Genomic DNA, 25,585 nt, shown 5'->3' with positions numbered 1-25,585 from the left:
AATAGATTCATCAAGCATGACTTCCCTTTTGTAAATCCATACTGACTTTGTCCGATTGTACCACTGCCTTCCAAATGCCATGTTATGAAATTCTTGATAATAGACTCTAGCAACTTCCCCAGTACTGCTGTTAGCTCAGTGCTCTGTAGTTCCCTGTTTTCACATTAGCTACTCTCTAATCTGTAGAACTATTCCAGAATTTAAAGAATTTTGGAAAATAATCACCAATAGACATATTATTTCCAGGACCACTTCCTTAAGTGCTCTGGAATGACGGTTATCAGGATCTAGAGATTTATCTGACTTCAATCCCACTGATTTCCCCAAAACTATTTCTCTACTAATACTGATTTCCTTCAGCTTCTCACTAAAACTTGTTTCTCTCAGCACTTCTGGTAGATCACTTCAGTCTTCACAAACGAAAATATGAATAAAGTACTAATTTAATTCTGCGGCCATTTCTTTATTCCCCATTTCTTAAAATGGGACTTGAACCTAGAATGTCCTTCTCAGAGGGGAGAGCACTATAACCAATATCAGGAAATTCTCCACCTCCCAGAGTGATCCACATGTGGAATGGAGGCAAAAAACTTTGGAATACTTCAGGAAGTTTCAGCATCTGTCATTCCCAGATGTCTGAACCAAATCATTTTCCCTCGTCCATCTGATGTAGGTTGGGAAGGTTGATGGCATTAGCATGTGTAGAAAGAGCCAATTAAGCAGGGTTCAAGAGCACACACTTGGTGACTAGTGGAGTGCCCCAGGGATCGGTGCTGGGGCCTCAGCTATTTACCATTTATATAGATGATCTGGAGGAGGGAGCCAAGTGTACGGTGTCAAAATTTGCTGATGACACAAAGATAAGTGGAACAGCAAATTGTGTGGAGGGTGTAGAAAATCTGCAGAGGGATCTAGATAGGCTGAGTGAGTGGGCGAGGACCTGGCAGATGGAATACAATGTTGGCAAGTGTGAGGTTATCCACTTTGGCAGAAATAATAGTAGGCAGGACTACTACTTAAAGGGCGAAAAGCTGCAGCATGCTACGGTGCAGAGGGACCTGGGGTCCTTGTGCATGGGTCGCAAAAACCCAGCCTACAGGTGCAGCAGGTGGTCAGGAAGGCAAATGGGATGCTGGCCTTCATAGCGAGGGGGATTGAATATAAAAAGTAGGGAGGTCTTGCTGCAACTTCAGGAAGTTTCAGCATCTGTCATTCCCAGATGTCTGAACCAAATCATTTTCCCTCGTCCATCTGATGTAGGTTGGGAAGGTTGATGGCATTAGCATGTGTAGAAAGAGCCAATTAAGCAGGGTTCAAGAGCACACACTTGGTGACTCATGGAGTGCCCCAGGGATCGGTGCCCCAGGGCACTGGTGAGGCCGCAGCTGGAGTAGTGTGTGCAGTTTTGGTCGCCGCACTAGTGCAAGGATATTTTGGCCTTGGAGGGAGTGCAGAGGAGGTTCACTAGGCTGATACCGGAGTTGAGGGGGTTGAGCTATAAAGTGAGGCTGAATAGACTGGGCTTGTACTCGTTGGAGTTTAGAAGGATGAGGGGGGATCTTATTGAGACGTATAAGATGATGAAAGGGATGGATAGGGTAGAGGTGGAGAGGCTCTTCCCGCTCAGAAAGGACAGCAGGACTAGAGGGCACAGCCTCAAGATAAGGCGGGGGGGGCAGTTTAGAACGGAGTTGAGGAAGAACTTCTTCACTCAAAGGGTGGTGAATCTCTGGAATTCTCTGCCCGTTGAAGTGGTGGAGGCTACCTCGCTAAATATATTTAAGACGCGGGTAGATAGGTTTTTGGTAGGCAAGGGGATTAAGGGTTATGGGGAGAAAGCGGGAAAGTGGAACTGAGCCACTTCAGATCAGCCATGATCTTACTGAATGGCGGGGCAGGCTCGAGGGGCTAGATGGTCTACTCCTGCTCCTATTTCTTATGTTCTTATGTTCACACCCATGGAATCATAACCCTATGAGTATCATTTGAGTCAACTCACCCAGGGGCTTAGGAGTGTATGGGCTTGGTGATGACTTAAGCTTCAGAAACACTAATGTGTCAATATTTCATTACGTAGGACTGGCTGGGCCAGGGCTGGCACAAATAGCAAGTCTCAGATGACTCAGCTCTTAATAACTGGCTATTGTTTCTTCTAATCGGTATCCAATAATACCCTTAAAATAAAGCACACACCTTCCAGGCAAACGTGTAAATTCCAGTGCGGGAGAAGACAAGTTAAAAAAGGTACTTTTACATTGTAACTGGTTTCAGGATATAGGTCTCATTCACCCACGTACATGTAATAAAGAACAGCTGACTATTTGGTAAAACACAGCAGCAGCTAGGGCACTAGGCCTGTCAAATAAAGTTAAATAAATAAACTTTATTTATTTCACAGTAAAGTTATTAGTCACAAGACTTACATTATTATTGCAATGAAGTTACTGTGAAAATCTCCGAGTCACAACACTGTTTGGGTACACTGAGGGAGAATTTCACATGGCTGATGCACCTAACTAGCACATCTTTCAGATTGTGGGGAGAAACCAGAGCACTCGGAGGAAACCCATGCAGGCATGGGGCAAATGTGCAAACAGTGACCCAAGCCAGGAATTGAACCCAGGTCCCTGGCGCTGTGAAACAGCAACGCTAACCACTGTGTGCCACCACCTCTCTCCCTGCCCTCCCCCCAATGAATATCAGCAGTTTACATGACATCTGCAATACCCAGTTAACAATTTTAACTCCATTACATCTTTAACACAGAAAGGGCGTCCCAATTTCAAATGAAACCAATGAAATTGATGTCATGTCAAAGGAGAAGATACTAAGAGAGGAAACTACATTACAAAGTTTATCAGCTGTGAAGTATCTTTAGACTTCAATTTGGTGAAAGACATTCCATTCAGAAACTAGAAGCAGGAGTAGGCCATTCGGCTTTTCAAACCTGCTCTGCACTCATTTTGATCATTAGATTCAATATCCTGATTCCCCCTTCCTCCTGTGTCCCTTGATCCCTTGAGCCCAAAGAGCTATATCTAATTTCTTCTTGAAATCAGACAATGTTTTGGTCTCAACTACTTCCTGTGGTGGTGAATTCCACACACTCACCACCATCTGGGTGAAGAGATTTCTCCCCTCAGTTCTAAAATGTTTACCCCTTATTCCTCAAACTATGACCTAGTTCTGGGCTCCTCCATTACTGGGGGCATCCTTTCAGAGTCTACCCTGCCTAACCCTGTTTGAAGTCTCTATGAGATTCCTCTCACTCTTCTAACCAACTTAGTCTGTCCACTTAATGACAGACCTGCCATCCCAGGTATCAGCCTGGTAAACCTCTGCTGTACTCCCCCTACAGCAAGGATACCCTCCCTCATATAAGGGCACCAAAACTGCACACAATACTTCAGGTGTGGCCTCACCAATGCCCTATACAATTTCAGTAAATAAACTTAAGAAGAAGAAACTTCTTTAGAGAAAATGGAATTTGCTATCACAAGGCATAGTTGAGAAGGACTGTACAGGTGCAATCAGCTAAATCTCAGTTCACTGCAGCAGGATAGAGAATCCTGCTGTACTGAATGGCTGGGGAATGCAGTCCATTGGCTAAGGATCAGGAGGGAGTAGATCAAATCCCACCATGGCAGCTAGAATTAAAAGCTAGTACGAGTTAATAGTGGCTACAAACTACCAGATTGTTAGGACCACATCTGGTTGACTAATGTCCTTTAGGGAAGGAAAGTTGCCAACCTTACCCAACCTGGCCTACATGTGACTCCAGATCCACAGCAATGCGGGTGACTCTTGGCTGCCTTCTGAAATGGCCCAGCAAGCTCACCTACACCATCGAAGGCAATTACAGATGGACAATAATTTGGGGCGCTGCTGGTGAAATCATATGATGTGGATCCATGATTCTATTCTAAGAATGGTTTGAGAGAGAAAGAAAAATTTCAAGGCCATGCTGCATTTTATTAATTTCATGGGATGTGGGCGTCGCAGGCTGGGCCAGTATTTATTGTCCATCCTTGCGGGCATCTAAGAGTCAACCACCTTACTGTAGGCCTGGAGTCACATGTAGATTAAGCGAGGTAAGGAATGCAGATTTTCTTCTCTAAACGACATTAGTGAACCAGATGGGTTTTTCCAACAATTGACAGTGGTTTCCATGGTCATCAGTAGATTCTTAATTCCAGATTTTTTTTTAAAAAAAAAATCAAATTCGAATTTCACCATGGTGAGATTCGAATCCAGGTCCCTAGAGTATTACCCTGGGTTTCTGGATGAGTAGTCCAGCGACAATACCACTACGTCACTGCCTCCCGAGACACTACCCTGCAAAGTGAAATCGAAGTGCTGTTTGATTGTAACAGGAGCACCACATAAAACAGCAGGGAGTCCCGAGCAATTTCCTTACAGCTAATGCCAGATCAACCAGCCCTTCACCTCATCACCATTTCCAGGGTGTCACTTGCTTGATATGACTGCCACTTAGCCACGAGTACTTTTTCCACACTAATTAATTCTGATTGAAGCTTAATGAAATATCACAGTGACATTCCTTCCTGAACTCCAGAACAAATTACCTGGTTGTTTACCACCTTTTAAAATGGGGTGTTTCAATTAGTTACACTACATTAACTCCTGTGGTGCCCTCTGCCATATATGGATGTGCCACCAATGGTCACTTGCTTATGATGTATGCCATCATTAGTCAGCAAGTTTGCCGTGTAGAGGACAGAAATTAGGAAGGAAAGAAAAAGAGAACAGCATGCAGCAGTTTCACCCCCTCAGGGGAAGTGGTTACTGTTTAAATAAAATTAAAACAAATGGAGGAAATAGTGTAGGCGTCTGGTGAAATTGTCCATGATTAACGCATCACTGCAGACAACTAAGTCGCTAATCACAAAAGAAGGAACTTGCAGTTATGTAGCACCTTGCACAACCTCAAAGACCATTTCAGCCAAGGAAGTACTTATTGAAGTGTAGGCACTGCTATAACACAGGAAACGGGGCAGCCAATTTGCCCACAGCAAGCTCCCACACACAGTGACAAGACATCAGTTTTAGTGATGTTGAATATTGGCCAGGTCATTCCGACTGGAAAGCTCATTATAGAAATTCAGGAATCTGCACAGGGATACAGACCAGGAGCCTGCGAGGTGGAATAGTTCCCTTCAACTGGAACATAGCTGACGGCCAAATGGCCTTCATCACAGCAGCAAAAATACCATGCTTCATCCTCAAAGTAATGGCTGTAGAGTCTGCTCAGGAGGTCAATCAGGGCTTCAGTTTAACAATTCATTGAAAAGATAGCACCTCTGACGGTGCAACACACCTCTCCTCTATCCCCCTGCCTTCCTCTTCCGCCCCCCAGACTTCCTCCTCCTTCTCCCCCTGCCTTCCTCCTCCTCCTCCTCCCCCACCCCAGTCCTCCTTCAAAGTACCCCACTGAAGGGAGTCAAGTCAGGTACAATAGAAGGACATGTGTTAAGAGGGACATGGGTCTTTGGAACTCTCTTCCTCAAAAGCAGGTGGAAGGAGACAAAAAAAACAGAAAGATGCTGGAAGATCTAACGGGTCTGACAACATCTGTAGAGAGAGGATAGAGCCAATATTGAGAGTCTGGGTGAATCTTCAATGTCTTTTTAAGGCAGAGCTGGATAGATTTTTAATAAACAAGGGGGTGAAAGGTTATCAGGGGATAGGCAGTAATGTGGGGTTGAGGTTACAATCAGATCAACCATGATTTTACTAAATGACAGGGCAAGCTCGAAGGGTCAGGTGGCCGACTTAGAATCCCTATAATGCAGGAGGAAATCATTCAGTCCATTGAGTCCACACCGATCACAATCCCACCCAGGTCCTTTTCCCGTAACCCTATATATTTACCTTGCTAATCCCCTAACACAGGTCAATTTAGCCTGGCTAATCAACCTAACATCATTGGATTGTGGGACTAAACTGGAGCACCTGAGAGAAACCCATGCAGACACGAGGAGAATGTGCAAACTCCACTCAGAGTGTTCTGAGGCTGGAATTGAACCCAGGTCCCTGGCGCTGAGAGACAGCAATGCTAACCACTGTGCTGCTCATTTTAAAAGTCACTTCTTCCTGCTAGTTGATATGGTTATGAGTTGGATCAGTAAAGTCTCAGCACTGTAATAATACTTAGTAAAGCCATAAAAAAGCAAACCCAAAACCAAACATTGGGAGTCATTAATGGGAGGTATCAAAGTTATATTAAACAAATATTGAACTATGGTCAGTGTGTGTGTATATTTAAAATTGAGAGGAGTAAACTCCAAGGGAATTAAGGGATATGGAGATCAGGAGGGAAAGCGCAGCTTTGACAAGGTCATCTGGGCTGGAAACATCAGATCTTTTCTCTCATTATAGATGCTGTCAGACTTGCTGAAATTTTCCCGCATTTTCTCTTTTGTAAAGTGTTGCAGCTGGACTTCAGCCCCAATTCTCCTGAAAAGCGCAGTCGCTCAAGGGCCGTCTGACCTGTCCTAACGTTATGTTCTTTTGATGATAGAGGTTCTAGGATTTGATAGGGTAGACAGGAAAATGTTTCTACTTGTAGGGCTGATGACCAAAACTAGGAGACAGAAAAGAAAGGTATTTACCAGCATTTTCTATTTTAAAATAAGTCAAAAAGATAATTACTAGTAAATCCAGAAGTGGTCAACATGTGGAACTCACTACCACATGGACAGCTGAGGAAAATGGCATTGTTGCATTTAACAGGGAGCTAGATAGACAGGAGGGAAACAGGAACAGATACATGTGTGAATAAAGATTAGGATACAAGAAATAGAAACTGGGACAATCCATTCGGCCCATCAAGCCTGCTCCACTGCTCAGTAAAATCACAACTTACCTGATAACTCCACTTCCTTGCTGATGACCAAAACTAGGAGCCAGAAAAGAAAAAGGTATTTACCAGCATTTTCTATTTTAAAATAAGTCAAAAAGATAATTACTAATAAATCCAGAAGTGGTCAACATGTGGAACTCACTACCACATGGACAGCTGAGGAAAATGGCATTGTTTCATTTAACAGGAAGCTAGGTAGACAGGAGGGAAACAGGAACAGATAGATGTGTGAATAAGGATTAGGATACAAGAAATAGAAACTGGGACAATCTATTCGGCCCATCAAGCCTGCTCCACTGCTCAGTAAAATCACAACTTACCTGATAACTCTACTTCCTTGCCTGACACCATAACCCTCAACTCCCTTGCCCCTCAAGTGTCTGTCCAACTCCAGTGCTCTCTGTCAGAGATTTCCAAAGACTAATGACCCTCAGAGAAGAAAATACTTCCATGTCTGCCTTAAATGAGACACCCTTCATTTTTAAACTGCCCCCTAATTTTAGCTTCCTCCCTGAGGAAACATCCTTTCAGCACCTACCCCTCTCAAGCCCCAGGACATGTTTCAATAAGATTGCCTCTCGCTCTTATAAACTCCAATGAATCTCCAACCTCTCTTCAAAACATTAACAACCCTTCATCCCAGGAATCAGCCACATGAATGTTCTTTGAACTACTTCCAATGCAATTATATCCTGCCTTGAGTCAGGAGAGCAGAACTGTACACGCACCCAAGGTGCAGTCTTACCAATGTCCTCTACAGTTGTAGCAAGACCTCCCTACTTTTATACTCCATTCCCCCTTGCAATAAAAGGTGTTTGCCCCTGGGTTAGATGAAGAGGGATGGGATGAAGCTGGCTGGAGCATGATCCAGAATCTTCTGTTTTTCTGCTATAAATTCTGCATCATTTCTGTATATTTGTACAAGAGCTTTGATCAAATCCCATCTGGATTCCATTTTATGCAACAAACCTCAGGAAGGATGTTGGCCTTGGATGGAGGAGTACAAATTGATGCAAATTATCAAGGCAGCTTCTGACTATTTGGACTTACACAATAATTTTATGTGCTACCTTTAAAGATCCCAGGCACTCAACAGCACAGTGGCACAATGGTTAGTACTAGGACTTGGGTTCAAATCCCAGCTTGGGTCACTGTCTGCGTGGAGTTTGCACTTTTGCCCCATGTCTGCATGTGTTTCCTCCCACATTCCAAAAGACATGCTGGTTTGGTGGACTGGCCATGTTAAATTCTCCCTCAATATACCTGAACAGGTGCCAGACTGTGACGACTAGAGGGTTTTCACAGTAACCTCATTACAGTGTTAATGTAAACCCACCTGACAATAATAAATAAACTTAAACTTAAAACAGCACACTCAGTCAAGAACTCGCAGTTTTTCAGAGCATAGGCAGAAAGGCTTTATAAAAAGTCTTTTTTATTTTCTTTTTAAAATTTTGACTCCATTCTTAAAGTTACAAAGCCAATGTGCAAAATGGACCAGGCAAGCCCAATTCATCTCTTTGCTTGCTCCAAAAGCCAAATTCACATTGAATCCAATGCATAGTCCCCACAGAGAGACAAACAGGATCCAAGCTGACAAGATGAGGCATCGCTCCCCATCTCGGGCCTGATCTGAAGCTTGACTTAGCCAAACGGTCACTGAGGATCTGGACATCGCTGGTATTCATTGCTTGGGATCAGTGCTGGATCCATTGTTATTTGTCATTTATATTAATGATTTGGATGAGAATATAGGAGGCATGGTTAGTAAGTTTGCAGGTGACACTAAGATTGGTGGCATGGTGGACAGTGAGGAAGGTTATCTCCAATTGCAACAGGATCTTCAGCAATTGGACCAGTGGGCTGACGAATGGCAGCTGGAGTTTAATTTAGACAAATGCGAGGTAATATACTTTGGTAGATTGAACCAGGGCAGGACTTACTCAGTTAATGGTCAGGCGTTGGAGAGAGTTACAGAACAAAGAGGTCAAGGGGTACATGTTCACAGCTCCTTGAAAGTGGAGTCACAGGTGGAAAGAGTGGTGAAGAAGGCATTGGACATGCTTGGTTTCATCGGTCAGAACACTGAATACAGGAGTTGGGACATCTTGTTGAAGTTGTACAAGACAGTGGAAAGGCCACACTTGGAATACTGTGTGCAATTCTGGTCACCCTATTCTAGAAATGATATTATTAAACTAGAAAGACTGCAGAAAAGATTTACTAGGATGCTACCGGGACTCGAAGGATTGAGTTATACGGAGAGGCTGGATAGACTGGGACTTTTTTCTCTGGAGCTAGGAGGCTGAGTGTGACCTTATAGAGGTCTACAAAATAACGAGGGGCACAGATTAGCTTGATAGTCAATATCTTTTCCCAAAAGTAGGGGAGTCTAAAACTAGAAGGCATAGGTTTAAGGTGAGAGGGGAGAGATATAGAAGTGTCCAGAGGGACAATTTTTTCACACAGAGGGTGGTGAGTGTCTGGAACAAGCTGCCAGAGGTAGTAGTAGAGGTAGTGCAATTTTATCTTTTAAAAAGCATTTAGATAGTTACATAGGTACAATGCGTATAGAGGGATATGGGCCAAATGTGGGCAATTGGAATTAGTTTAGGAGTTTTAAAAAACAAAATAAGTTGGACCGAAGGGCCTGTTTCCATGCTGTAAACCTCTATGACTCTGTGGCAGCTTCACGTTCACTGACACCAGCTTTTTACTTCTAGTCTCTGTGCACCCTCTTCACAACTCCTATTCCCACCTAGTTTTGTGCCATCAGCAAACCTGGTAATATTACATAGGCCCCCACATCCAAATCATTAATATACATTGTGAATAGCTGTGGTCCAAGCGCTGATACCTACGAGACCCCGGCCGAAGTGCAACCTGCCAACCTGAGAATGACTCGTTTATTTCTGCTCTTCATTCTCTGTGTCCTATTCCTTCCTGTTTTAACCAATTCTCAAATCCATGCCAGTATATTACCACATAAACCCATGGGCTCTAATTTTTCTTAAACCTCCAGTGCAGAACCTTATCAAAAGTCTTCTGAAAATCATGAAGGGCATAGATAAGGTGAATACACAAAGTCTTTTCCCCAGGGTAGAGGGAGTCTAAAACTAAAAGAGCATAGGTTTACGGTGAGAGGGGAAAGATTTAAAAGGGACCGGAGGGGCAACTTTTCACAGAGGATGCTGCGTACGTGAAATGAGCTGCCAGAGGTGGTGGATACAATTACGACATTTAAAATACATTCGGACAGGTACATGGATGGGAATGGCATAGCAGGATCTGGACCCAACACAGGCAAATGGGACGACATTGTGAATTTGGAAGGTGCTGTCCAAAAAAGCCTTGGCACATTCCTGCAGAGCTACTTGTAGATGGTACACACGGCTGCCACTGTGCGTTGGTCGCAGAGGGAGTGACTGCTTGTGGAAGGGCTCGCTATCAAATGAGTTGCTTTGTCCTGGATGGTGCCGAGCTTCGAGTGTTGTTGGAGATGAACTCATGCAGGCAAGTGGAGAGTATTCCATCCCACTCCTGACCTCTGCCTAGCAAATGGCAGCCAGGCTTTGGGGAGACAGGAGGTTTAGTTACTTGCTGCAATTCAGTTTCTGGTCAATTATAACCCCCAGGATGTTAACAATGGGGGATTCAGCAATTGCAATACCACTGAATATCAAGGGCAGATGGGTAGGTTCTCTTTTGTTGGAGACAGTCATCGCCTGGTACTCTCAAGGCATAAATGTTACTTGCCACTTGTCAGCCCAGGCCCGGGTATTGACCAGGTCTTGCTGCATTTGGACATGGACTGCTTCAGTATCAGAGGAGTCATGAATGGTGCAACGAACATCTCCATAGCTGACCTTCTGAAGGAAGAAAGATCATTGATGAAACCGCTGAAGATGGTTGGGCCCAAGACATTGCTCTGAGGAACTCCTGCAATGGTGTGGAAGGCAAGGGAGGAGATTGCAGGAGTGCTGACCCAAATTTTCAATTCCTCTCTGGCCATGGGGGGAGCTACTATATGACTGGAGAACAGCTAATGTGGTTCCACAATTTAAGAATTGTTGTAAACATAAACCAGGAATCTACAGACCATTCAGTTTCACACCATTGGTAGAGAAGGTTTTGGAAAAAATTCTGAAGGAGAGAATCTATCTCCATTTAGAGAGACAAAGCTTGATCAGGGATAGTCAGCCTGGTTTTGGCAGAGGGAGGTCGTGCTTAACAAATTTGATTGAATTTTTTGAGGAGGTGACCAGGTGTATAGAAGAGAGTAGTGCAATCGATGTTGTCTATATGGATTTCAGCAAAGCCTTTGGCAAGGAGCCATATGGGAGACTAAGAAAGAAGGCAAATGCACATGGGAGAGAGGGTAATTTGATGAAGTGGATTCAAAATTGACTCAGTTGTAGGAGACAGAGGGCGACGACAGAAGGCTGTTTTAGTGACTGGAAGCCAGTGATCAGCGGCAAGCCACAGGAATCTGCTGGGTCTCATATTATTCATATAAATGACATATATTAATCCTAGCCCCAGTATAGTTATCTATTTGCAAATGACAAAAATCAGCTGGGCAGGGTTAACACTGAAGTGGAGTGTCTTGGGCTACAAGAAGATAATAGATGGAATGGTCAAATGGGCGGATAAGTGTGAGGTGATGCACTTCGGAAGGAGTAATCTGACAAGAAAGTACTCAATGAATGGTAGAACATTGGGAAGTTCTATGGAACAAAGGGACCTTTGCATGTTTATCCACAGATCTTTGAAAGTGGAAAGGCATGTTAGTGGGTGGTAGAAAAGGCATATGAGACAAATACCTTTATCAATTGAGACATAGATTACAAAAGCAGGGAAGTCGTGTTGGAGTTGTACAGAACTTTGGTGAGGCCACAGCTAGAGTACAGTGTGCAGTTCTGGTCGCTATCTTATAAGAAGGATGTGATTGCAGTGCAGGAGATTCGCCAGGATGCTGCCTGGGATGGGACATTTAAGTTGTGAAGAGAGGTTGGGTAGCTTTGGGTTGTTTTTGTTGGAACAGAGAAGACTGAGGGGGTGACCTGATCGAGGTGTACAAGATTATGAGAGACATGGACAGAGTGGATAAGGAGCAGCTGTTCTCCCTAGTTAAAGGTTCAGTCACGAGGGGACATAGGTTCAAGGTGAGGGGCAGGAAGTTTGGAGGGGAAATGTGAGGAAAAACTTTAACCCAGAGGGTGGTGAAGGTCTGGAGTTCGCTGCCTGGGAGGGTGTTGGTGGTGAGTTGCCTCACATCCTTTAAAGTGGATGAGCACATGATACATCATAACATTCAGGGCCATGGGCCAACTGTTAGCAGATGGGATTAGGTGGGAGTTCAGGTGTTTCTCATGTGTTGGTGCAGACTCAATGGGCTGAAGGGCCTCTTCTGTGCTGTATGATTTTATGATGTCTGGGATGATTGACCTCCAACCACTACAACCATCTTCCTTTGTGCCAGGTATGACCAATTGGTGACGACTTTTCCCAGTTTTGCTAGGGCTTCTTGATGTAACTCAGTCAAATGCTGCCTTGATGCCAAAAGAAGTCAATCACTCGTATCTCTGACACTTAGCTCTTTTACCCATGTTTGAAACAAGTCTGTAATGAGGTCAGGAGCTGAGTGAACTTGGCGGAACCCAAACTGAGCATCATGTTATTGCTAAGTGTTGTTTCATAGCACCATTGATGGATGGCCACTTCCATCATTTTACTGATGATTGAGAGTAGTCTGATGGGGCAGCAATTGGCTGGGTTGGATTTGCCTGTTTTTAGTGATCTTTATCCAGTCCTTCATGAGCCACCTTGACTCAGAGGGGATATCTTCAACTCTGTCTAATAATAAACTCCCTGTCATGTCTTCAGTTGTGGTTTTCACACTTCAGTGATTATGAGCAACCAACGCCCCAAAATCTAAAACCAGGAAGCTCATTCTGCTTGTTTTTAGAAATCCCCCCACAAGGGCACAGTAGTGGCGATCTTACAATGGGGCAACTAGGCCCAAAGCCTGAGCTAATGGTTTAGGGAATGCAAACTCAATTCCATGTGACATCTTTGAGAATTCGGGCCCAGTTAAATGACATAAAACTGTCAATTCAGAAACAGGCGCGAGAAAAATGAAGCTTCTGGATTGTCATACATTCTCTCCAAGCTGTGCAGCATTTGGTAGTGCGCAACATAGGGAACTGATAGACCATTCATGCACAAGCAACATTTTCTTTAAGAAGCATACACAGCAAAAAGGACATTAAAAGGAACAATCCCAACTGGTTAACTGATGCTCTGCAGGTAAGGAAACCTGTTGCTTTTGGCACAGTGGTTAGCACTACTGCCTAATTCTGCTCCGATGCCTTATGATTCCACATGTGTAAGATTCCAGCACCACACACCAATGGGACTGGATCTTAACTACCCTGTGACACGGCTGAACAAGCTGCATAATTCAGTGCCACCTACAATGACAAATTGTTTTTTTAAAAAGTGGTTGGTCACAAACCATTCTCCCTCCTGCAAGCTCATTTTAATACACAGCGCAGAGTTAACTGTGAAGACACAGCACCTTATCAGTGGGACGATACTTAACGACTCACAGCACAAGACAATATGCGCATTAATCCCAGAATCGAGGAAACTGTCAACCGTGCTTGCAAACCTCAAGCGTATCAGTTGAACGGAATCATGCAACTGTACAAATTTACATAATTTATCATTTCCCTTTGCTAAAGTCGCTACCTTCCTGTATTTATGCAAATTTCAGTCACCCTCAATCTACCAAAAAGCGGAGCTGTTTCGACATAAAAGCAAAATACTGCAGATGCTGGAGATCTGAAACAACAACAAAGTGCTGGAAAATCTCAGCGCGTCTGCAGAGAGAGAAACAGGGTTAACATTTCAGAGTCCAACATGACTCTTCAGAACTCATACAACTTATTTACTTCAGAAACTACAAAGAGGTGTATTGTCCACAGCACTGTGAACCCCCTCCCCACCCACCCATCGCCAATAATTAATGGCCTCTTATAGGAACCCAGGATCACACAGCTTCTGAATGTTCAACTCTGGAAAATTTGAGGAAATAGAGACAAAAAGGGACTTGGATCCCAATATGATCTCCATTGCTGCTAACAGCATATATATTCATACCCGGAGCACCCAAACCTGAGCTAACAGCATATATATTCATACCCGGAGCACCCAAACCTGAGCCGCATTGCTCAGTGTTTTCCTCCTTGTAATGAACTCCAGCACGTCCTGGATCCTCAACACCTCCTCGCCGTTAAATCTGATGCTTCAAATAGCTCCTGGACTTCACTCATCCGTCTCCAAACTTAGACAACAGTTTGTCAATGCAGAGTCCACCCATGGCAACTTTGACCACGAGACGTCAAGACTTTAAGCCAAGAGAAAATGCATGAAAACCTAACGAGATCTTGCACCACATGCAAGGAGAGAAAAGAGCTGACATTTCGAGTCCGGGTGACCCTTTGTCAAAGTCTGCGTGGAGTTTGCACAATTTCCTTGTGTCGCATGGGTTTCCTCTGGGTGCTCCGGTTTCCTCCCAGAGTCTGAAAGACCTGCTGGCTAGGTGCACTGGCCGTGATAAATTCTCCCTTAGCATACATGAACAGGCACAGGAGTATGGCAACTAGGGGATTTTCACAGTAACTTCCTTGCGGTGTTAATGTAAGCCTACTTGTGACACTAACAAATAAACTTAACTTTAACCCACACGTCTTTGGACTGTGGGAGGAAACCAGAGCAGCCGGTGAAACCCTCACAGATACAGGGAAGATGTGCAGTCAGACAATGACCTGACGCTGGAATTGAACCCGGGTCTCTGGCGCTGTGAGATTTTCCAGCATTTTCTCTTTTGGTTTCAGATTCCAGCATCCGCAGTAATTTACTTTTGTCAAGACTTTAAATCTGGACTCCCTCCTTTATAGAAACCAGGATGCATTTTAATAATGGATACATAACCAGGCCTATCTAACATAGAGGTTTGCCTGTGCCCATTCTTGAGCACACTTTGACTGCTCCTCCCAAACTGAGTAAGAAATCTCACAACACCAGGTTAAAGTCCAACAGGTTTATTTGGTAGCAAACACCACTAGCTTTCTGGGCTCTGCCCCTTCGTCAGGTGAGTGGGGAGTGAGCGAGTGGGAACTCTCCACTCAACTGACGAATGGGCAGAGCCCCGAAAGCTCATGGCGTTTGCTACCAAATAAACCTGTTGGACTTTAACCTGGTGTTGTGAGATTTCTTACTGTGTTTACCCCAGTCCAACGCTGGCATCTCCACAACATGACTCCCAAACTGAAACAGTCAAGCAGATTTCTTCCGCAACTTATTCTTTCTTCAGCCCCCCTGGACCCCTCTTCTCCTGTGTACTTCCTGCCTCCCCTTTGGATACTCTGCTCTCTTAAATCCCTGCCTCACTCAACTTTTTAAAACTCCTCAACCTTTCCCCCCTCAGTCCCGATCTTATCCCCCTCTGAGATAAGTTTCTAATAGATTCCCCCGCTGCTTCTCTTGGCCTCCTCCAAAAGGCCCACCAAGACACTTGCCAGTGCCTCCGCAACAGCCCCAAATTCCCAATCCCGTCTCTCACCAATATTTGCTGCAAGTACACTCTTTGGGCTAATCGTCTAATTGCCTCAGTGCTAACCTTGCCCAAGACTCTAAAATCAGCCCTCACTGCCCCTCTCCCCATATTCTTTCAGAATTTCATAGGATCCCTACAGTGCAGGAGGCCATTCAGCCCATCGAGTCTGCACTTACAACAATCCCATCCAGGCCCTATTCTCTCACATATTTACCCTGCCACAAAGGTCAATTTAGCATGGCCAATCAACCTAACCCAGCACAGTAGCACAATGGTTAGCACTGCTGCCTCACAGCACCAGGGACCCAGAGGGGATTAAGGGTTATGGGGAGAGGGCAGGAATGTGGAACTGAGCCACGACAGATCAGCCATGATCTTATTGAATGGCAGGGCAGGCTCGAAGGGCTAGTTGGCCTACTCTTGCTCCTATTTCTTATGTTTATGTTTATGTATGTTTATGTGACTGGGTGGGTTTCCTTCCACAGTCAGAAGGATGTGCTGGATAGGTGCACTGGCCATGCTAAATTCTCCCTAGTGTACCCAAAGTGTGGTGACTAGGGTATTTTCAGTGACTTCATTATTTATTAATGCAAGCTGACTTGTGACAATAAACAAACTTTCTGGATCTTTGTGTAAATCAGCTGCAGCATTTCCCATGTTTCAATCGTGATTTACACTCACTATTAACTGTAAAAGTGTTTTTGGAATGCCCGAAGGTCATGAAAAGGCAAAATATAAACACTAATCTTTCTTTCATTAGGAAAGGTATAGCAGTTTGATGCAAGTGCTGTTTGATGTCCCTCCATCAAGAACATATTACAGCACAGGAACAGGCCATTCAGCCCTCCAAGCCTGCACTGACCATGCTGCCCATCTGAACTAAGACCCCCTACCCTTCCAGAGACCATATCCCTCCATTCCCATTTTATTCATGTATTTGTCAAAGCGCCCCTTGAAAGTCACTGCCGTATCTGCTTCCACTACCTCCCCTGGCAGCAGGTTCCAGGCACCCATCACCCTCTGTATAAAAAACTTGCCTTGTACATCTCCTTTAAACCTTGCCCCTCGCACCTTAAATCTGTGCTCCCTGGTAAGGAGTCTCACAACACTAGGTTAGGTTTATTTGGTAGCACAAGCTTTCGGAGCACTGCCCCTTCATCAGATAAGTCACCATCAGGTGAAAGGGCAGCACTCCGAAAGCTCGTGCTACCAAATAAACCTGTTGGGCTTTAACCGGGTGTTGTGAGACTTCTTACTGTACCCACCCCAGTGCATCTCCACATCATGACAATGCCACCTAGTAATTAACTCCTCCACCCTGGGAAAAAGCTTCTGACTACCCACTCTGTCCATGCCCTTTATAATTTTGTAGGCATCTACCCAGTTAGCCCTCAACCTCCGTGGTTCCAGTGAGAACAAACCAAGTTCCTCCAACCTCTCCTCATAGCTAATGCCCTCCATACCAGACAATATCTTGGTAAATGTTTTCTGTATCCTCTCCAAAGCTTCCACATCCTTCTGGTAGTGTAGCCACCAGAATTGAACACTATACTCATCGAAGCTTTGCCTTCATAGAGTGAAGCCAGGAGCAGGAAAGGCAGTCGGTGGATCAAACACTGGCCCAGGACAAAGCAACCACTGCACTCAGAACCAACTCACACACAAAGGGTGTGACAAGAAAAGAGAAAGCAAATTATCCAATTCAAAAACCAAGGAGAGCACGAGTTCAAAGTAAACAAATATTCTGGGAACATAAGAAACAGGAAGAGGTTAAGGGATCAACGGCAAATGATGAAGACAGGCAGATATGCATTTATCAATCAACTTTCACAAGCACCAGATACCTCAAAACTGTTTTACAGCTAATGAATTGTTTGTGAAGTTGAGTCTAGTCACTGTTGTATTATAGGGAACACAGCAGCCAATTTACGCCCAGCTAATTCTCATGCAAACAGCAATGTAATATAAAATAATCTGTATTTTTTTTGCAATGTTGATTAAGGGATAAATACAGCCCAGGACACTGGAGATAATTGCCCCGCTCTTCTTCAAGTTTCATCGGACCTTTTACGCCCACCTGAAAACGTACAGGGGCCTTGATTTAATAGTTAATCAGAAAGACATCTCCAACAGTGCAGCACTCCCTCTTACTGCACTGGAGCATCAGCCTAGATTTTCATGCTCAATCCTAGAGTGGGACTGGACCCCAGAATCTTCTGTTTTAGACACCAAAGAGCCACAGCTGATAACACCAAATGCCAGAAACAAGTTGCATTAAATACTGACCTCATGTAGTTAAATGCTCCAAGGAGCTTTATAGGAGCAAACATTTGACACTGATCCAGATTGGGAGATATTAGGCCAAGTGACCGGAAATTTAGTCAGAGACAGTTTGCAACAAGCATTTTAAAGGAGAGAGGAGGTGAGGGATGTGGAGAGGTTTAGAGGAGAACTTCCCAATTTAAGGTCTGGCTGTTTGAAGCACAACCGCCAATTGTGTAATTTGTGCTGGTGATATCATGAAGTAGACTATATATAGTGGCATGCTGTCACTGGATAGTAACCATAGAATCCCTGCAGTGCAGACGGAGGCTATTTGGCCCATCAAATCTGCAATGCCAACAATCCCAAGGCCCTATTCCTGAAAATCAGGAAACTTCCAGTAAAAACATAAAACAGAGTGTCTCAGGAAAACCTTAACTGTTATTTCTCTTTCAACAATGATGCACTTTCAACAATTTCTATAAAGGAAGAAAATACTTCCACCCTTTCTCCATAAGCACAGAACAAAAACTTTCATAAAAACATTCGTCGTCTCCTCGATTAAATCCCTTCAAATTAGATGGTTGCCTTGGCACTGAGGAGCGTGAAGCGATGGACTGCAGCAGTTCAAGAATGCAGCTCACCATCACCTTCCCAAAGATAATTAGGGATGGCCAACAAATGCATTGGTAGCATAATCCATAGTGATATTTACAGTGGTGCACTGTCAGAGGTTTCACTTTTCGTATGAAGCCGTATCTGACCTCGAAGGTGGATGTAAAAGATCCCCTAGTATTGTGAGCCAATAAATCGGCAAAACTGATTATCTGGGCATTTTTACATTGTGAATAGCGGCATGTTTCTAGGCTTTGCTAATTGGCTGCCACACTTCCTACATGACAGCATTGACCGCACCTCCTGCTCAGGAGGTTGTGAAACATTTTCTGACAGTGAGATCATGAGGAACACTAATCATAGAGGCATGCTGTCACTGGACAGTAATCATTGAATCCCTACAGCGCAAAAGGAGGCCAATCAGCCCATCGAGCCTGCATTGCTAACAATCCCACCCATGCCCTTTCTCCGTGTTTCCCCTTCCAAACCACCGCTTCCCCCACCCCCCACCCCCACAACACCGTGGGCATGGCCAATCAACCCTAGCCCACACATCTTTTGAGTGTTGGACAAAACCGGAGCAAACCTACACAGACATGGCAAGAATGTCACCCAAGGCCAGAATCGTACGCGGGTCCCTCAATCAGCGAGGCAGCAGTGCTAACCGTCGTGCCAGTCAGAGGCTCGGGCTAATGCTCTTGGGACATGGGTTCAAATCCCAGCACACTGAAATTTAAATTCAATGAATAAATCAGGACTGTAAAACTAGTCTCATTCATGGTGACTGCAGCAACTTTCATTTATTATTGTAAAAACCCATCTGGCTCACTACGACCTTCAGGAAGAAAATCTGTCGTCCTTACTAGATCTGGCCTTTATGGATGTCCAGTGAGAAGTTTCACAACACCAGGTTAAAGTCCAACAGGTTTATCTGGTAGCACAAGCTTTCGGAGCACTGCTCCATCATCCCGGGCTCATCTGATGAAGGGGCAGTGCTCCGAAAGCTCATGCTGCCAAATAAACCTGTTGGATTTTAACCTGGTGTTGAGAGACTACTTGCTGTGCTTACCCCAGTCCAATGCCAAGCAACTCCACATCATGGCTACATGAAATAACTGGTTCTGAAATGGGCTAGCAAGACCCCTCCCCCATTTCAAGGGCAATTTGGGATTAGCAACAAATGGCCTTGCCAGTGACGCTCACATCCCATGAAATAAGAAACCTCTTCCTTGTTTCAGTTTCTTGCAGGTTTAATGTAACCAATTGCTTCTAAATCAATTGTAACAAGTGCACCAAACCACTGTGTGCGCACAGTGCACACCACAGAGCTTAGCTTTTTTTTAAATGGGGTAGTGAGATGGCAAACAGACCACCAGAGTTGCTCCCAAAATAGCTGACATTATAATTGGTCTCTTGACTCCAGAGAGAGATGAGATGAGGGAGAAAAAAAAGGGTGGAGACATATCCTGAAATTCCCGAGCATTTTGTGGGACCACTTGTGGTGAGTGTCTGAAATGAGCTGCCAAAGGCAGTAGTAGAGACGGGTACAATTTAGACAGTTACATGGGTAAGATGGGTATAGAGGGATACGGGCCAAATGCAGTCAATTGGGATTAGTTTAGTCGTAAAAACTGGGCAGCCTGGACAAGTTGGGCCTACTTCCATGCTGTAAACCTCTACAACTAATTCAGAGACTCAGGATAATGGTGTCAATCCCACCATGGCACTTGTTGTAACTTGAATTCAATAAGAATCTGAAATTTAAAAAGTCTTATTGTTTATTAATGTTTGCCCGACTCCAGATCCACAGCAAATGCCCATGCTCAGTTCAAGAGCAGTTAGAGAAGGAGCCAGCAATGCCCACATCCTGTACGTTATTTAAGAATGATAACAGGACTGGATGAGTACAGTCGTGCAATGATAACATCACTAACTTAACAGCCAAAGATCAAATCCCAAATTATTTTTTTTTAAAAAGTAAAACATTTACAATCACAAAGTCGTCACAAAAAACACAACTGGTTCACTAAAGCCCGTTGCGAATCAGAGATTTACAGCATGGAAACAGGCCCTTCGGCCCGAATTGTCCATGCCACCCTTTTTCTTAACACCACTAAGCTAGTCCCAGTTGTCCACATTTGGCCCAGATCCGCTATACCCATCTTGCCCATGTAACAGTCTAAATGCTTTTTAAAAGACAAAATTATACCCACCACTGCTAATGCCTCTGGCAGCTTGTTCCAGACACTGCCCTCTGTGTGAAAAAAATGCCCCCAGACACTTCTGTATTTCTCCATTCTCAACATAAACCTATACCCTCTAGTTTTAGGCTCCCCTACCTTTGGGAAAAGATGTTGACTATCTACCTTATCTATGCCCCTCACTATTTTATAGACCTCTACAAGATCATCCCCAAGTCTCCTACACCCCAGGAAAAAAAGTTCCAGTCTACCATTTTCTCTTTACAACTCAAGCCATCAAGTCCCAGTGTCATCCAAGTAAATCTTTTCTGAACTCTTTTAGTTTAATAACATCCTTTCTATATTACAGTGGCCAGAACTGTAGACATAAGAACATAAGAAATAGGAGCAGGAGTAGGCCATCTAGCCCCTTGAGCCTGCCCCGCCATTCAATAAGATCATGGCTGATCTGAAGTGGATCATCTCCACTTTCCCGCTTTCTCCCCATAACCCTTAATTCCCTTGTCTATCAGAAACCTATCTACCCGTGACTTAAATATATTTAGCAAGGTAGCCTCCACCACTTCAATGGGCAGAGAATTCCAGAGATTCACCACCCTTTGAGTGAAGAAGTTCCTCCTCAACTCTGATCTAAACTGCAGCCCCCCCGCCCCCCAACTTATCTTGAGGCTGTATCCTCTAGTCCTGCTATCCTTTCTAAGCAGGAAGAATCTCTCTACCTTAGACAGTGGAACCTACCATCCTGACTCAGTCTGGATCCAGGGGCAACTCCAGAACCACATCATCTAAAGTGGTCAGCGCTTCACAAGGGCAGTCCACCAGCAACAGAGGAGGGGAGGCAAGGAATGGCCAACAAATCACCCATCTTGCCAGCAACACCACATCTCAAGAATAAATACCCACCCCCCAACAGGACCCTCTCCCCTGCCTGCCACCCAATGCCAGCCTGGTATAACTTACTGGTGAAGGCTGACCACTTGGTGACGGAAGGTGGCAGTTCAGGGAAGAGGGGGGAAAAAAACTGGGGCAAAACACCAAACGTTTAAATTCTTCCAGAGATACCCCCTTTTAAAACAAAAAACAGCTCCTCTAAGAAAAACTCCTTATTTAATTCACCCAGAACTCATCACCGAACTGCACAGAAGCCAGGTTTCTGAATATCCATTGGATTAACACTTGTATTTAAAACAGGATTAAACTGCAAACAAAAAGAAAAACTCCAAACAAATTGATATCTGCTCCAAATTAAAAATCCATCTCTTTAAATATTACAAGAGGGGAAGTACATGCGAATGATGCATTAAAAATCTGCAGTAAAAAAAGCCAAGTAAATGGAACAAACAGGCACAAAAATCAAGCGGACCTACATTTAAATGTAGCAACAGCGCTCCCCCAGCTCCCCCTCTCCCACCCCGAGTCAACATCTACAAGTCTTTGGGACTGAAATCTACCCAGTAAAGAGTCAAATGCAATTTCAAAGCACTGCCCGCTCCCTTACCTTGCCGAATTTGGGTAATAAAACATGTAACTGCCCCTCTTTAATAGCCTTGTCCATGTTGCGATCCGTGCTCTCTCTCTCTCTGTCTGTCTGTGTCTCCCTTTCTCAAAGAAGTAAAAAGTTTCTTCTCCAAACTTCCGTGCAGTTCGCTACTTCCGCATCGTCAGGGTAGCCAAAGCGTGGCACGTTCAGTCCAGCCTCTTGGACCACTGGTTACTGCGGTGGCTAGCCGCCCTCCTCCTCCGCCAGCCACTTTAACACAAGCGACCAGCCTGTCCTCTTACTCACCACTCTTCAGATTAGCTTTTTGAAGAAAGGCTTACTGGGCTGGGTTGTCCCTCCCACTGCTCCCCCTCCCCGGCTCGTTTCAAAATAGCAGTCTCCCCTTCTTTTGACAGACCGAATAATTTCAGGCAATCCTCCCCAGCATCTGGCTCACCATTCACATCTCTGAAGTATGCTGCACCCTGGGGAGATCAGAGAAGTTCAGGCAGTCAAGCTTCAGCACTTCAGGTTCCTGCTGGAATGCCTGACTGAAAAACAGCAGACGAACATGAACATTGCAAAATAGAACTGCACTAAATACTTGAAAAGGGAGACATGATATGGAGATGCCAGCGTTGGACTGGGGTGGGCACAGTAAAAAGTCTCACAGCACCAGGTTAAAGTCCCACAGCTTTATTTGGAATCACGAGCTTTGGGAGCGCTTCCACTTCAACAGGTGAGCCCTGATGAAGGAGCAGCACTCCAAAAGCCCGTGATTCCCCATAAACCTGTAGGATTTTAACTTGGTGTTGTGAGACTTCTTACTGAAAAGCAGAAAATACAAGAAGTGTGGAAAGGGCAAGGAGGTGATGGGAGGGGGGGAGCAGGGAAAAATTTGATTGCTTTTCCAAAAAGCCAGCATTGGGACAAAAGGCCAAATGGCTTCCTCTTTCCGATGTGGAGCGACACTAAGGTCAGAACACAGTTCCATGCCATACAATCATAGAATACCCACAATGCAGAAAGAGGCCATTCAGCCCATTGAGTCTGCACCGACAACAATCCTGCCCAGATCCAATCCCCATAACCAAATGTATTTACTCTATTAGCCGCCCTGAAACCAAGGGCAATTTAGCATGCCCAGTCCAGCTAACCTGCACATCTTTGGACTGTGGGAGGAAACCGGAGCACCTGGAGGAAACCCATGCAGACATGTGGAGAATGTGCAAGCTCCACATAGACAGTCACCCAAGCCGGGAATTGAACCCAGGTCCCTGGCACTGCCACCAGAGTTGATGTTCCTCAGAAACAATGGGAGGCAGAATTACAATAAGAGGGTCGAAAGGCTGTAAACAAGACTCACTCCACCTGATATCATAGATTCCCTGCAGTGCAGAAGGAGGCCATTCAGCCCAAGAAGTCTGCATTGACTGTCCAACACAGCATCTTACCCAGGCCCATCCTCCACCTTGTCCCACAACCCTACACACTTAACCCATTAATCCGCCTAACCTACACATCTTGGAGCAATTTAACATGGCCAATCGACCTAACATGCACATCTTTGAAGTGTGGGAGGAAACTGGAGCGCTCGGAGGAAACCCACGCAGACATGGGGAGAAGGTGCAAACTCCACACAGTGACCCAAGGCTGAAATCAAACCCAGATCTTGGCACTGTGAGGCAGCAGTGCTAACCACTCTGCCACGTTGCCGTCCGATATCAAGAAGCTGCTAAAGGCACTGGATACTGCAAAGGCTATGGGCCCTGACAATACCCCAGCAATAGTACTGAAGACTTGTGCTCCAGAACTTGCTGCTCCCCTAGCCCAGCTATTCCAGTACAGCTACAACACTGATATCTATCCAGCAATATGGAAAATTGCCCAGATAGATCCGGTCCCAGCTAATTTGATTCCAATTTTAGTTTTTAAGGGATTTGGGTGTGGCTGGATGGGCCAGCGTTTATTGCCCATCCCTAATTGCCCATTGAGAAGGTAGTGGTGAGCCATCTTCTTGAACCTCTGCGTCCATATGGTGTAGGTACACCCACAACACTGTTAGGGAGGGAGTTCCAGGATTTTGATCCCATGACTGCGAAGGAATGGCGATATATTTCCATGATGTGGCGATGCCGGCGTTGGATTGGGGTGGGCACAGTAAGCAGTCTCACAACACTGGTTTATTTGGAATCATGAGCTTTTGAAGTCCTGCGCCTTCCTCAGGAGAGTCTCAGGAAGCCTCAAGAGTCTCTGAGGAAGGAGCAGTGCTCCAAAAGCTTGTGATTCCAAATAAACCCATTGGACTTTAACTTGGCGTTGTGAGATATATTTCCAAGTCAGAACGGTGAGTGGCTTGGAGAGAAACATGGTGTTCCCATGCATCTACTGGCTTATTCTTTGATGTGGGCATGGATTCGGAAGGTGCTGCTAACTCCTCACAGCATTCTGTGCATGTACGCAACAAGACATTCAGACTTTGACTGACAAGTGACAAGCAACACTTGTGCCAGGCAATGATCATTTCCCACAAGAGAGAACTTGAACATCTCACCTTGATGCCCAATGACATTATCATGTGAATTCAGCACTATTTGAGATTTCCAGCCTACAGACATATGAAATATGAGCAGAAGTAGACCACTCAGCCCCTCACATCTGACCCATCATCCCATGGCTGTTTCTATTTCAAGTTTCACGTTCCCCATGTACCCCCAATCACCTTCAATTCTCTTGCCTAACAAGATTCTATCTACCCCAGCCTTAAAAATATTCAAAGGCTCTGCCTCCATGGCCCTCTGAGGCAGAGCATTCCGAAGTCACACAACACTTAAGAGAAAAAAAATTCTCCTCACCTCTGACCAAAAAGCTCATCCACCTCATTTTAAAATAGTGGCCCACCGGTTCTATACTCACCCACAAGAGGAAGCACCCTTTCCACATCCACCTATCAAGAGCGTTCAATCAAGTCACCCCTCACTCTTCTAAACTCTAGTGTAATGAAAACAAGTTTGCAATGCCTCCAACACATTTAAATCCTCAGGCGGCACAGTGGTTAACACTGCTGCCTCAAGTACCAGAGACCTGGGTTCAATTCTGGCCTCAGTTGACTGTGCGGAGTTTGCACATTCTCCCCATGCCTGCATGGGTTTCCTCCGGGTGCTCCTGTTTCCTCCCACAGCCCAGAGATGTGCAGGTTAGGTGGATTGGCCATGCTAAATTACCCCTTAGCTCTCAAGATGTAGAGGTTAGATGGATTATCTATGGTAAATGATAAATGGTAAATGATCTATGGGGAACGAGGATAGGGTGGGGGAATTGCCTGGGTAAGATACCCTGTTGGAGCAAGTTGGTGCAGATTTGATGGGCCGAATGACCTCCTTCTGCACTGTAGGGATTCTACAATTCTGTGATACTGTTTGCCTTCCTAACTGCTTACTAACCCACAATTGTGCAGCTACTTTCTGATTTAAGTAATACTCTGCCTTCTTATTCTTCCTGCCAAAATGAACAGCTTCACG

At 44.9% G+C, this 25,585-nt stretch overlaps 1 protein-coding gene across 1 annotated transcript in view; it reads right to left on the bottom strand.

The window, feature by feature from the left end:
* The window catches only part of dok1b (docking protein 1b), a 92,211-nt gene extending 69,888 nt beyond the window's left edge, over positions 1 to 22,323 (bottom strand). The window contains exon 1 of the mRNA XM_080196884.1: positions 22,083 to 22,323. Coding sequence (XP_080053010.1) covers positions 22,083 to 22,139 — 57 coding nt within the window. The 5' untranslated portion in view covers positions 22,140 to 22,323. The remainder of the gene's footprint in view (positions 1 to 22,082) is intronic.
* Between the last annotated feature and the right edge of the window lie 3,262 nt (positions 22,324 to 25,585).

Source organism: Carcharhinus amblyrhynchos, chromosome 1 (assembly GCF_965287045.1).
Source record: "Carcharhinus amblyrhynchos chromosome 1, sCarAmb.v2.hapA, whole genome shotgun sequence".
NCBI classification, from domain to species: Eukaryota; Metazoa; Chordata; class Chondrichthyes; order Carcharhiniformes; family Carcharhinidae; genus Carcharhinus; species Carcharhinus amblyrhynchos.
The sequence above is the reverse complement of the archived record's forward strand: the minus strand, read 5'-3'. Positions and strand labels throughout refer to the sequence as shown.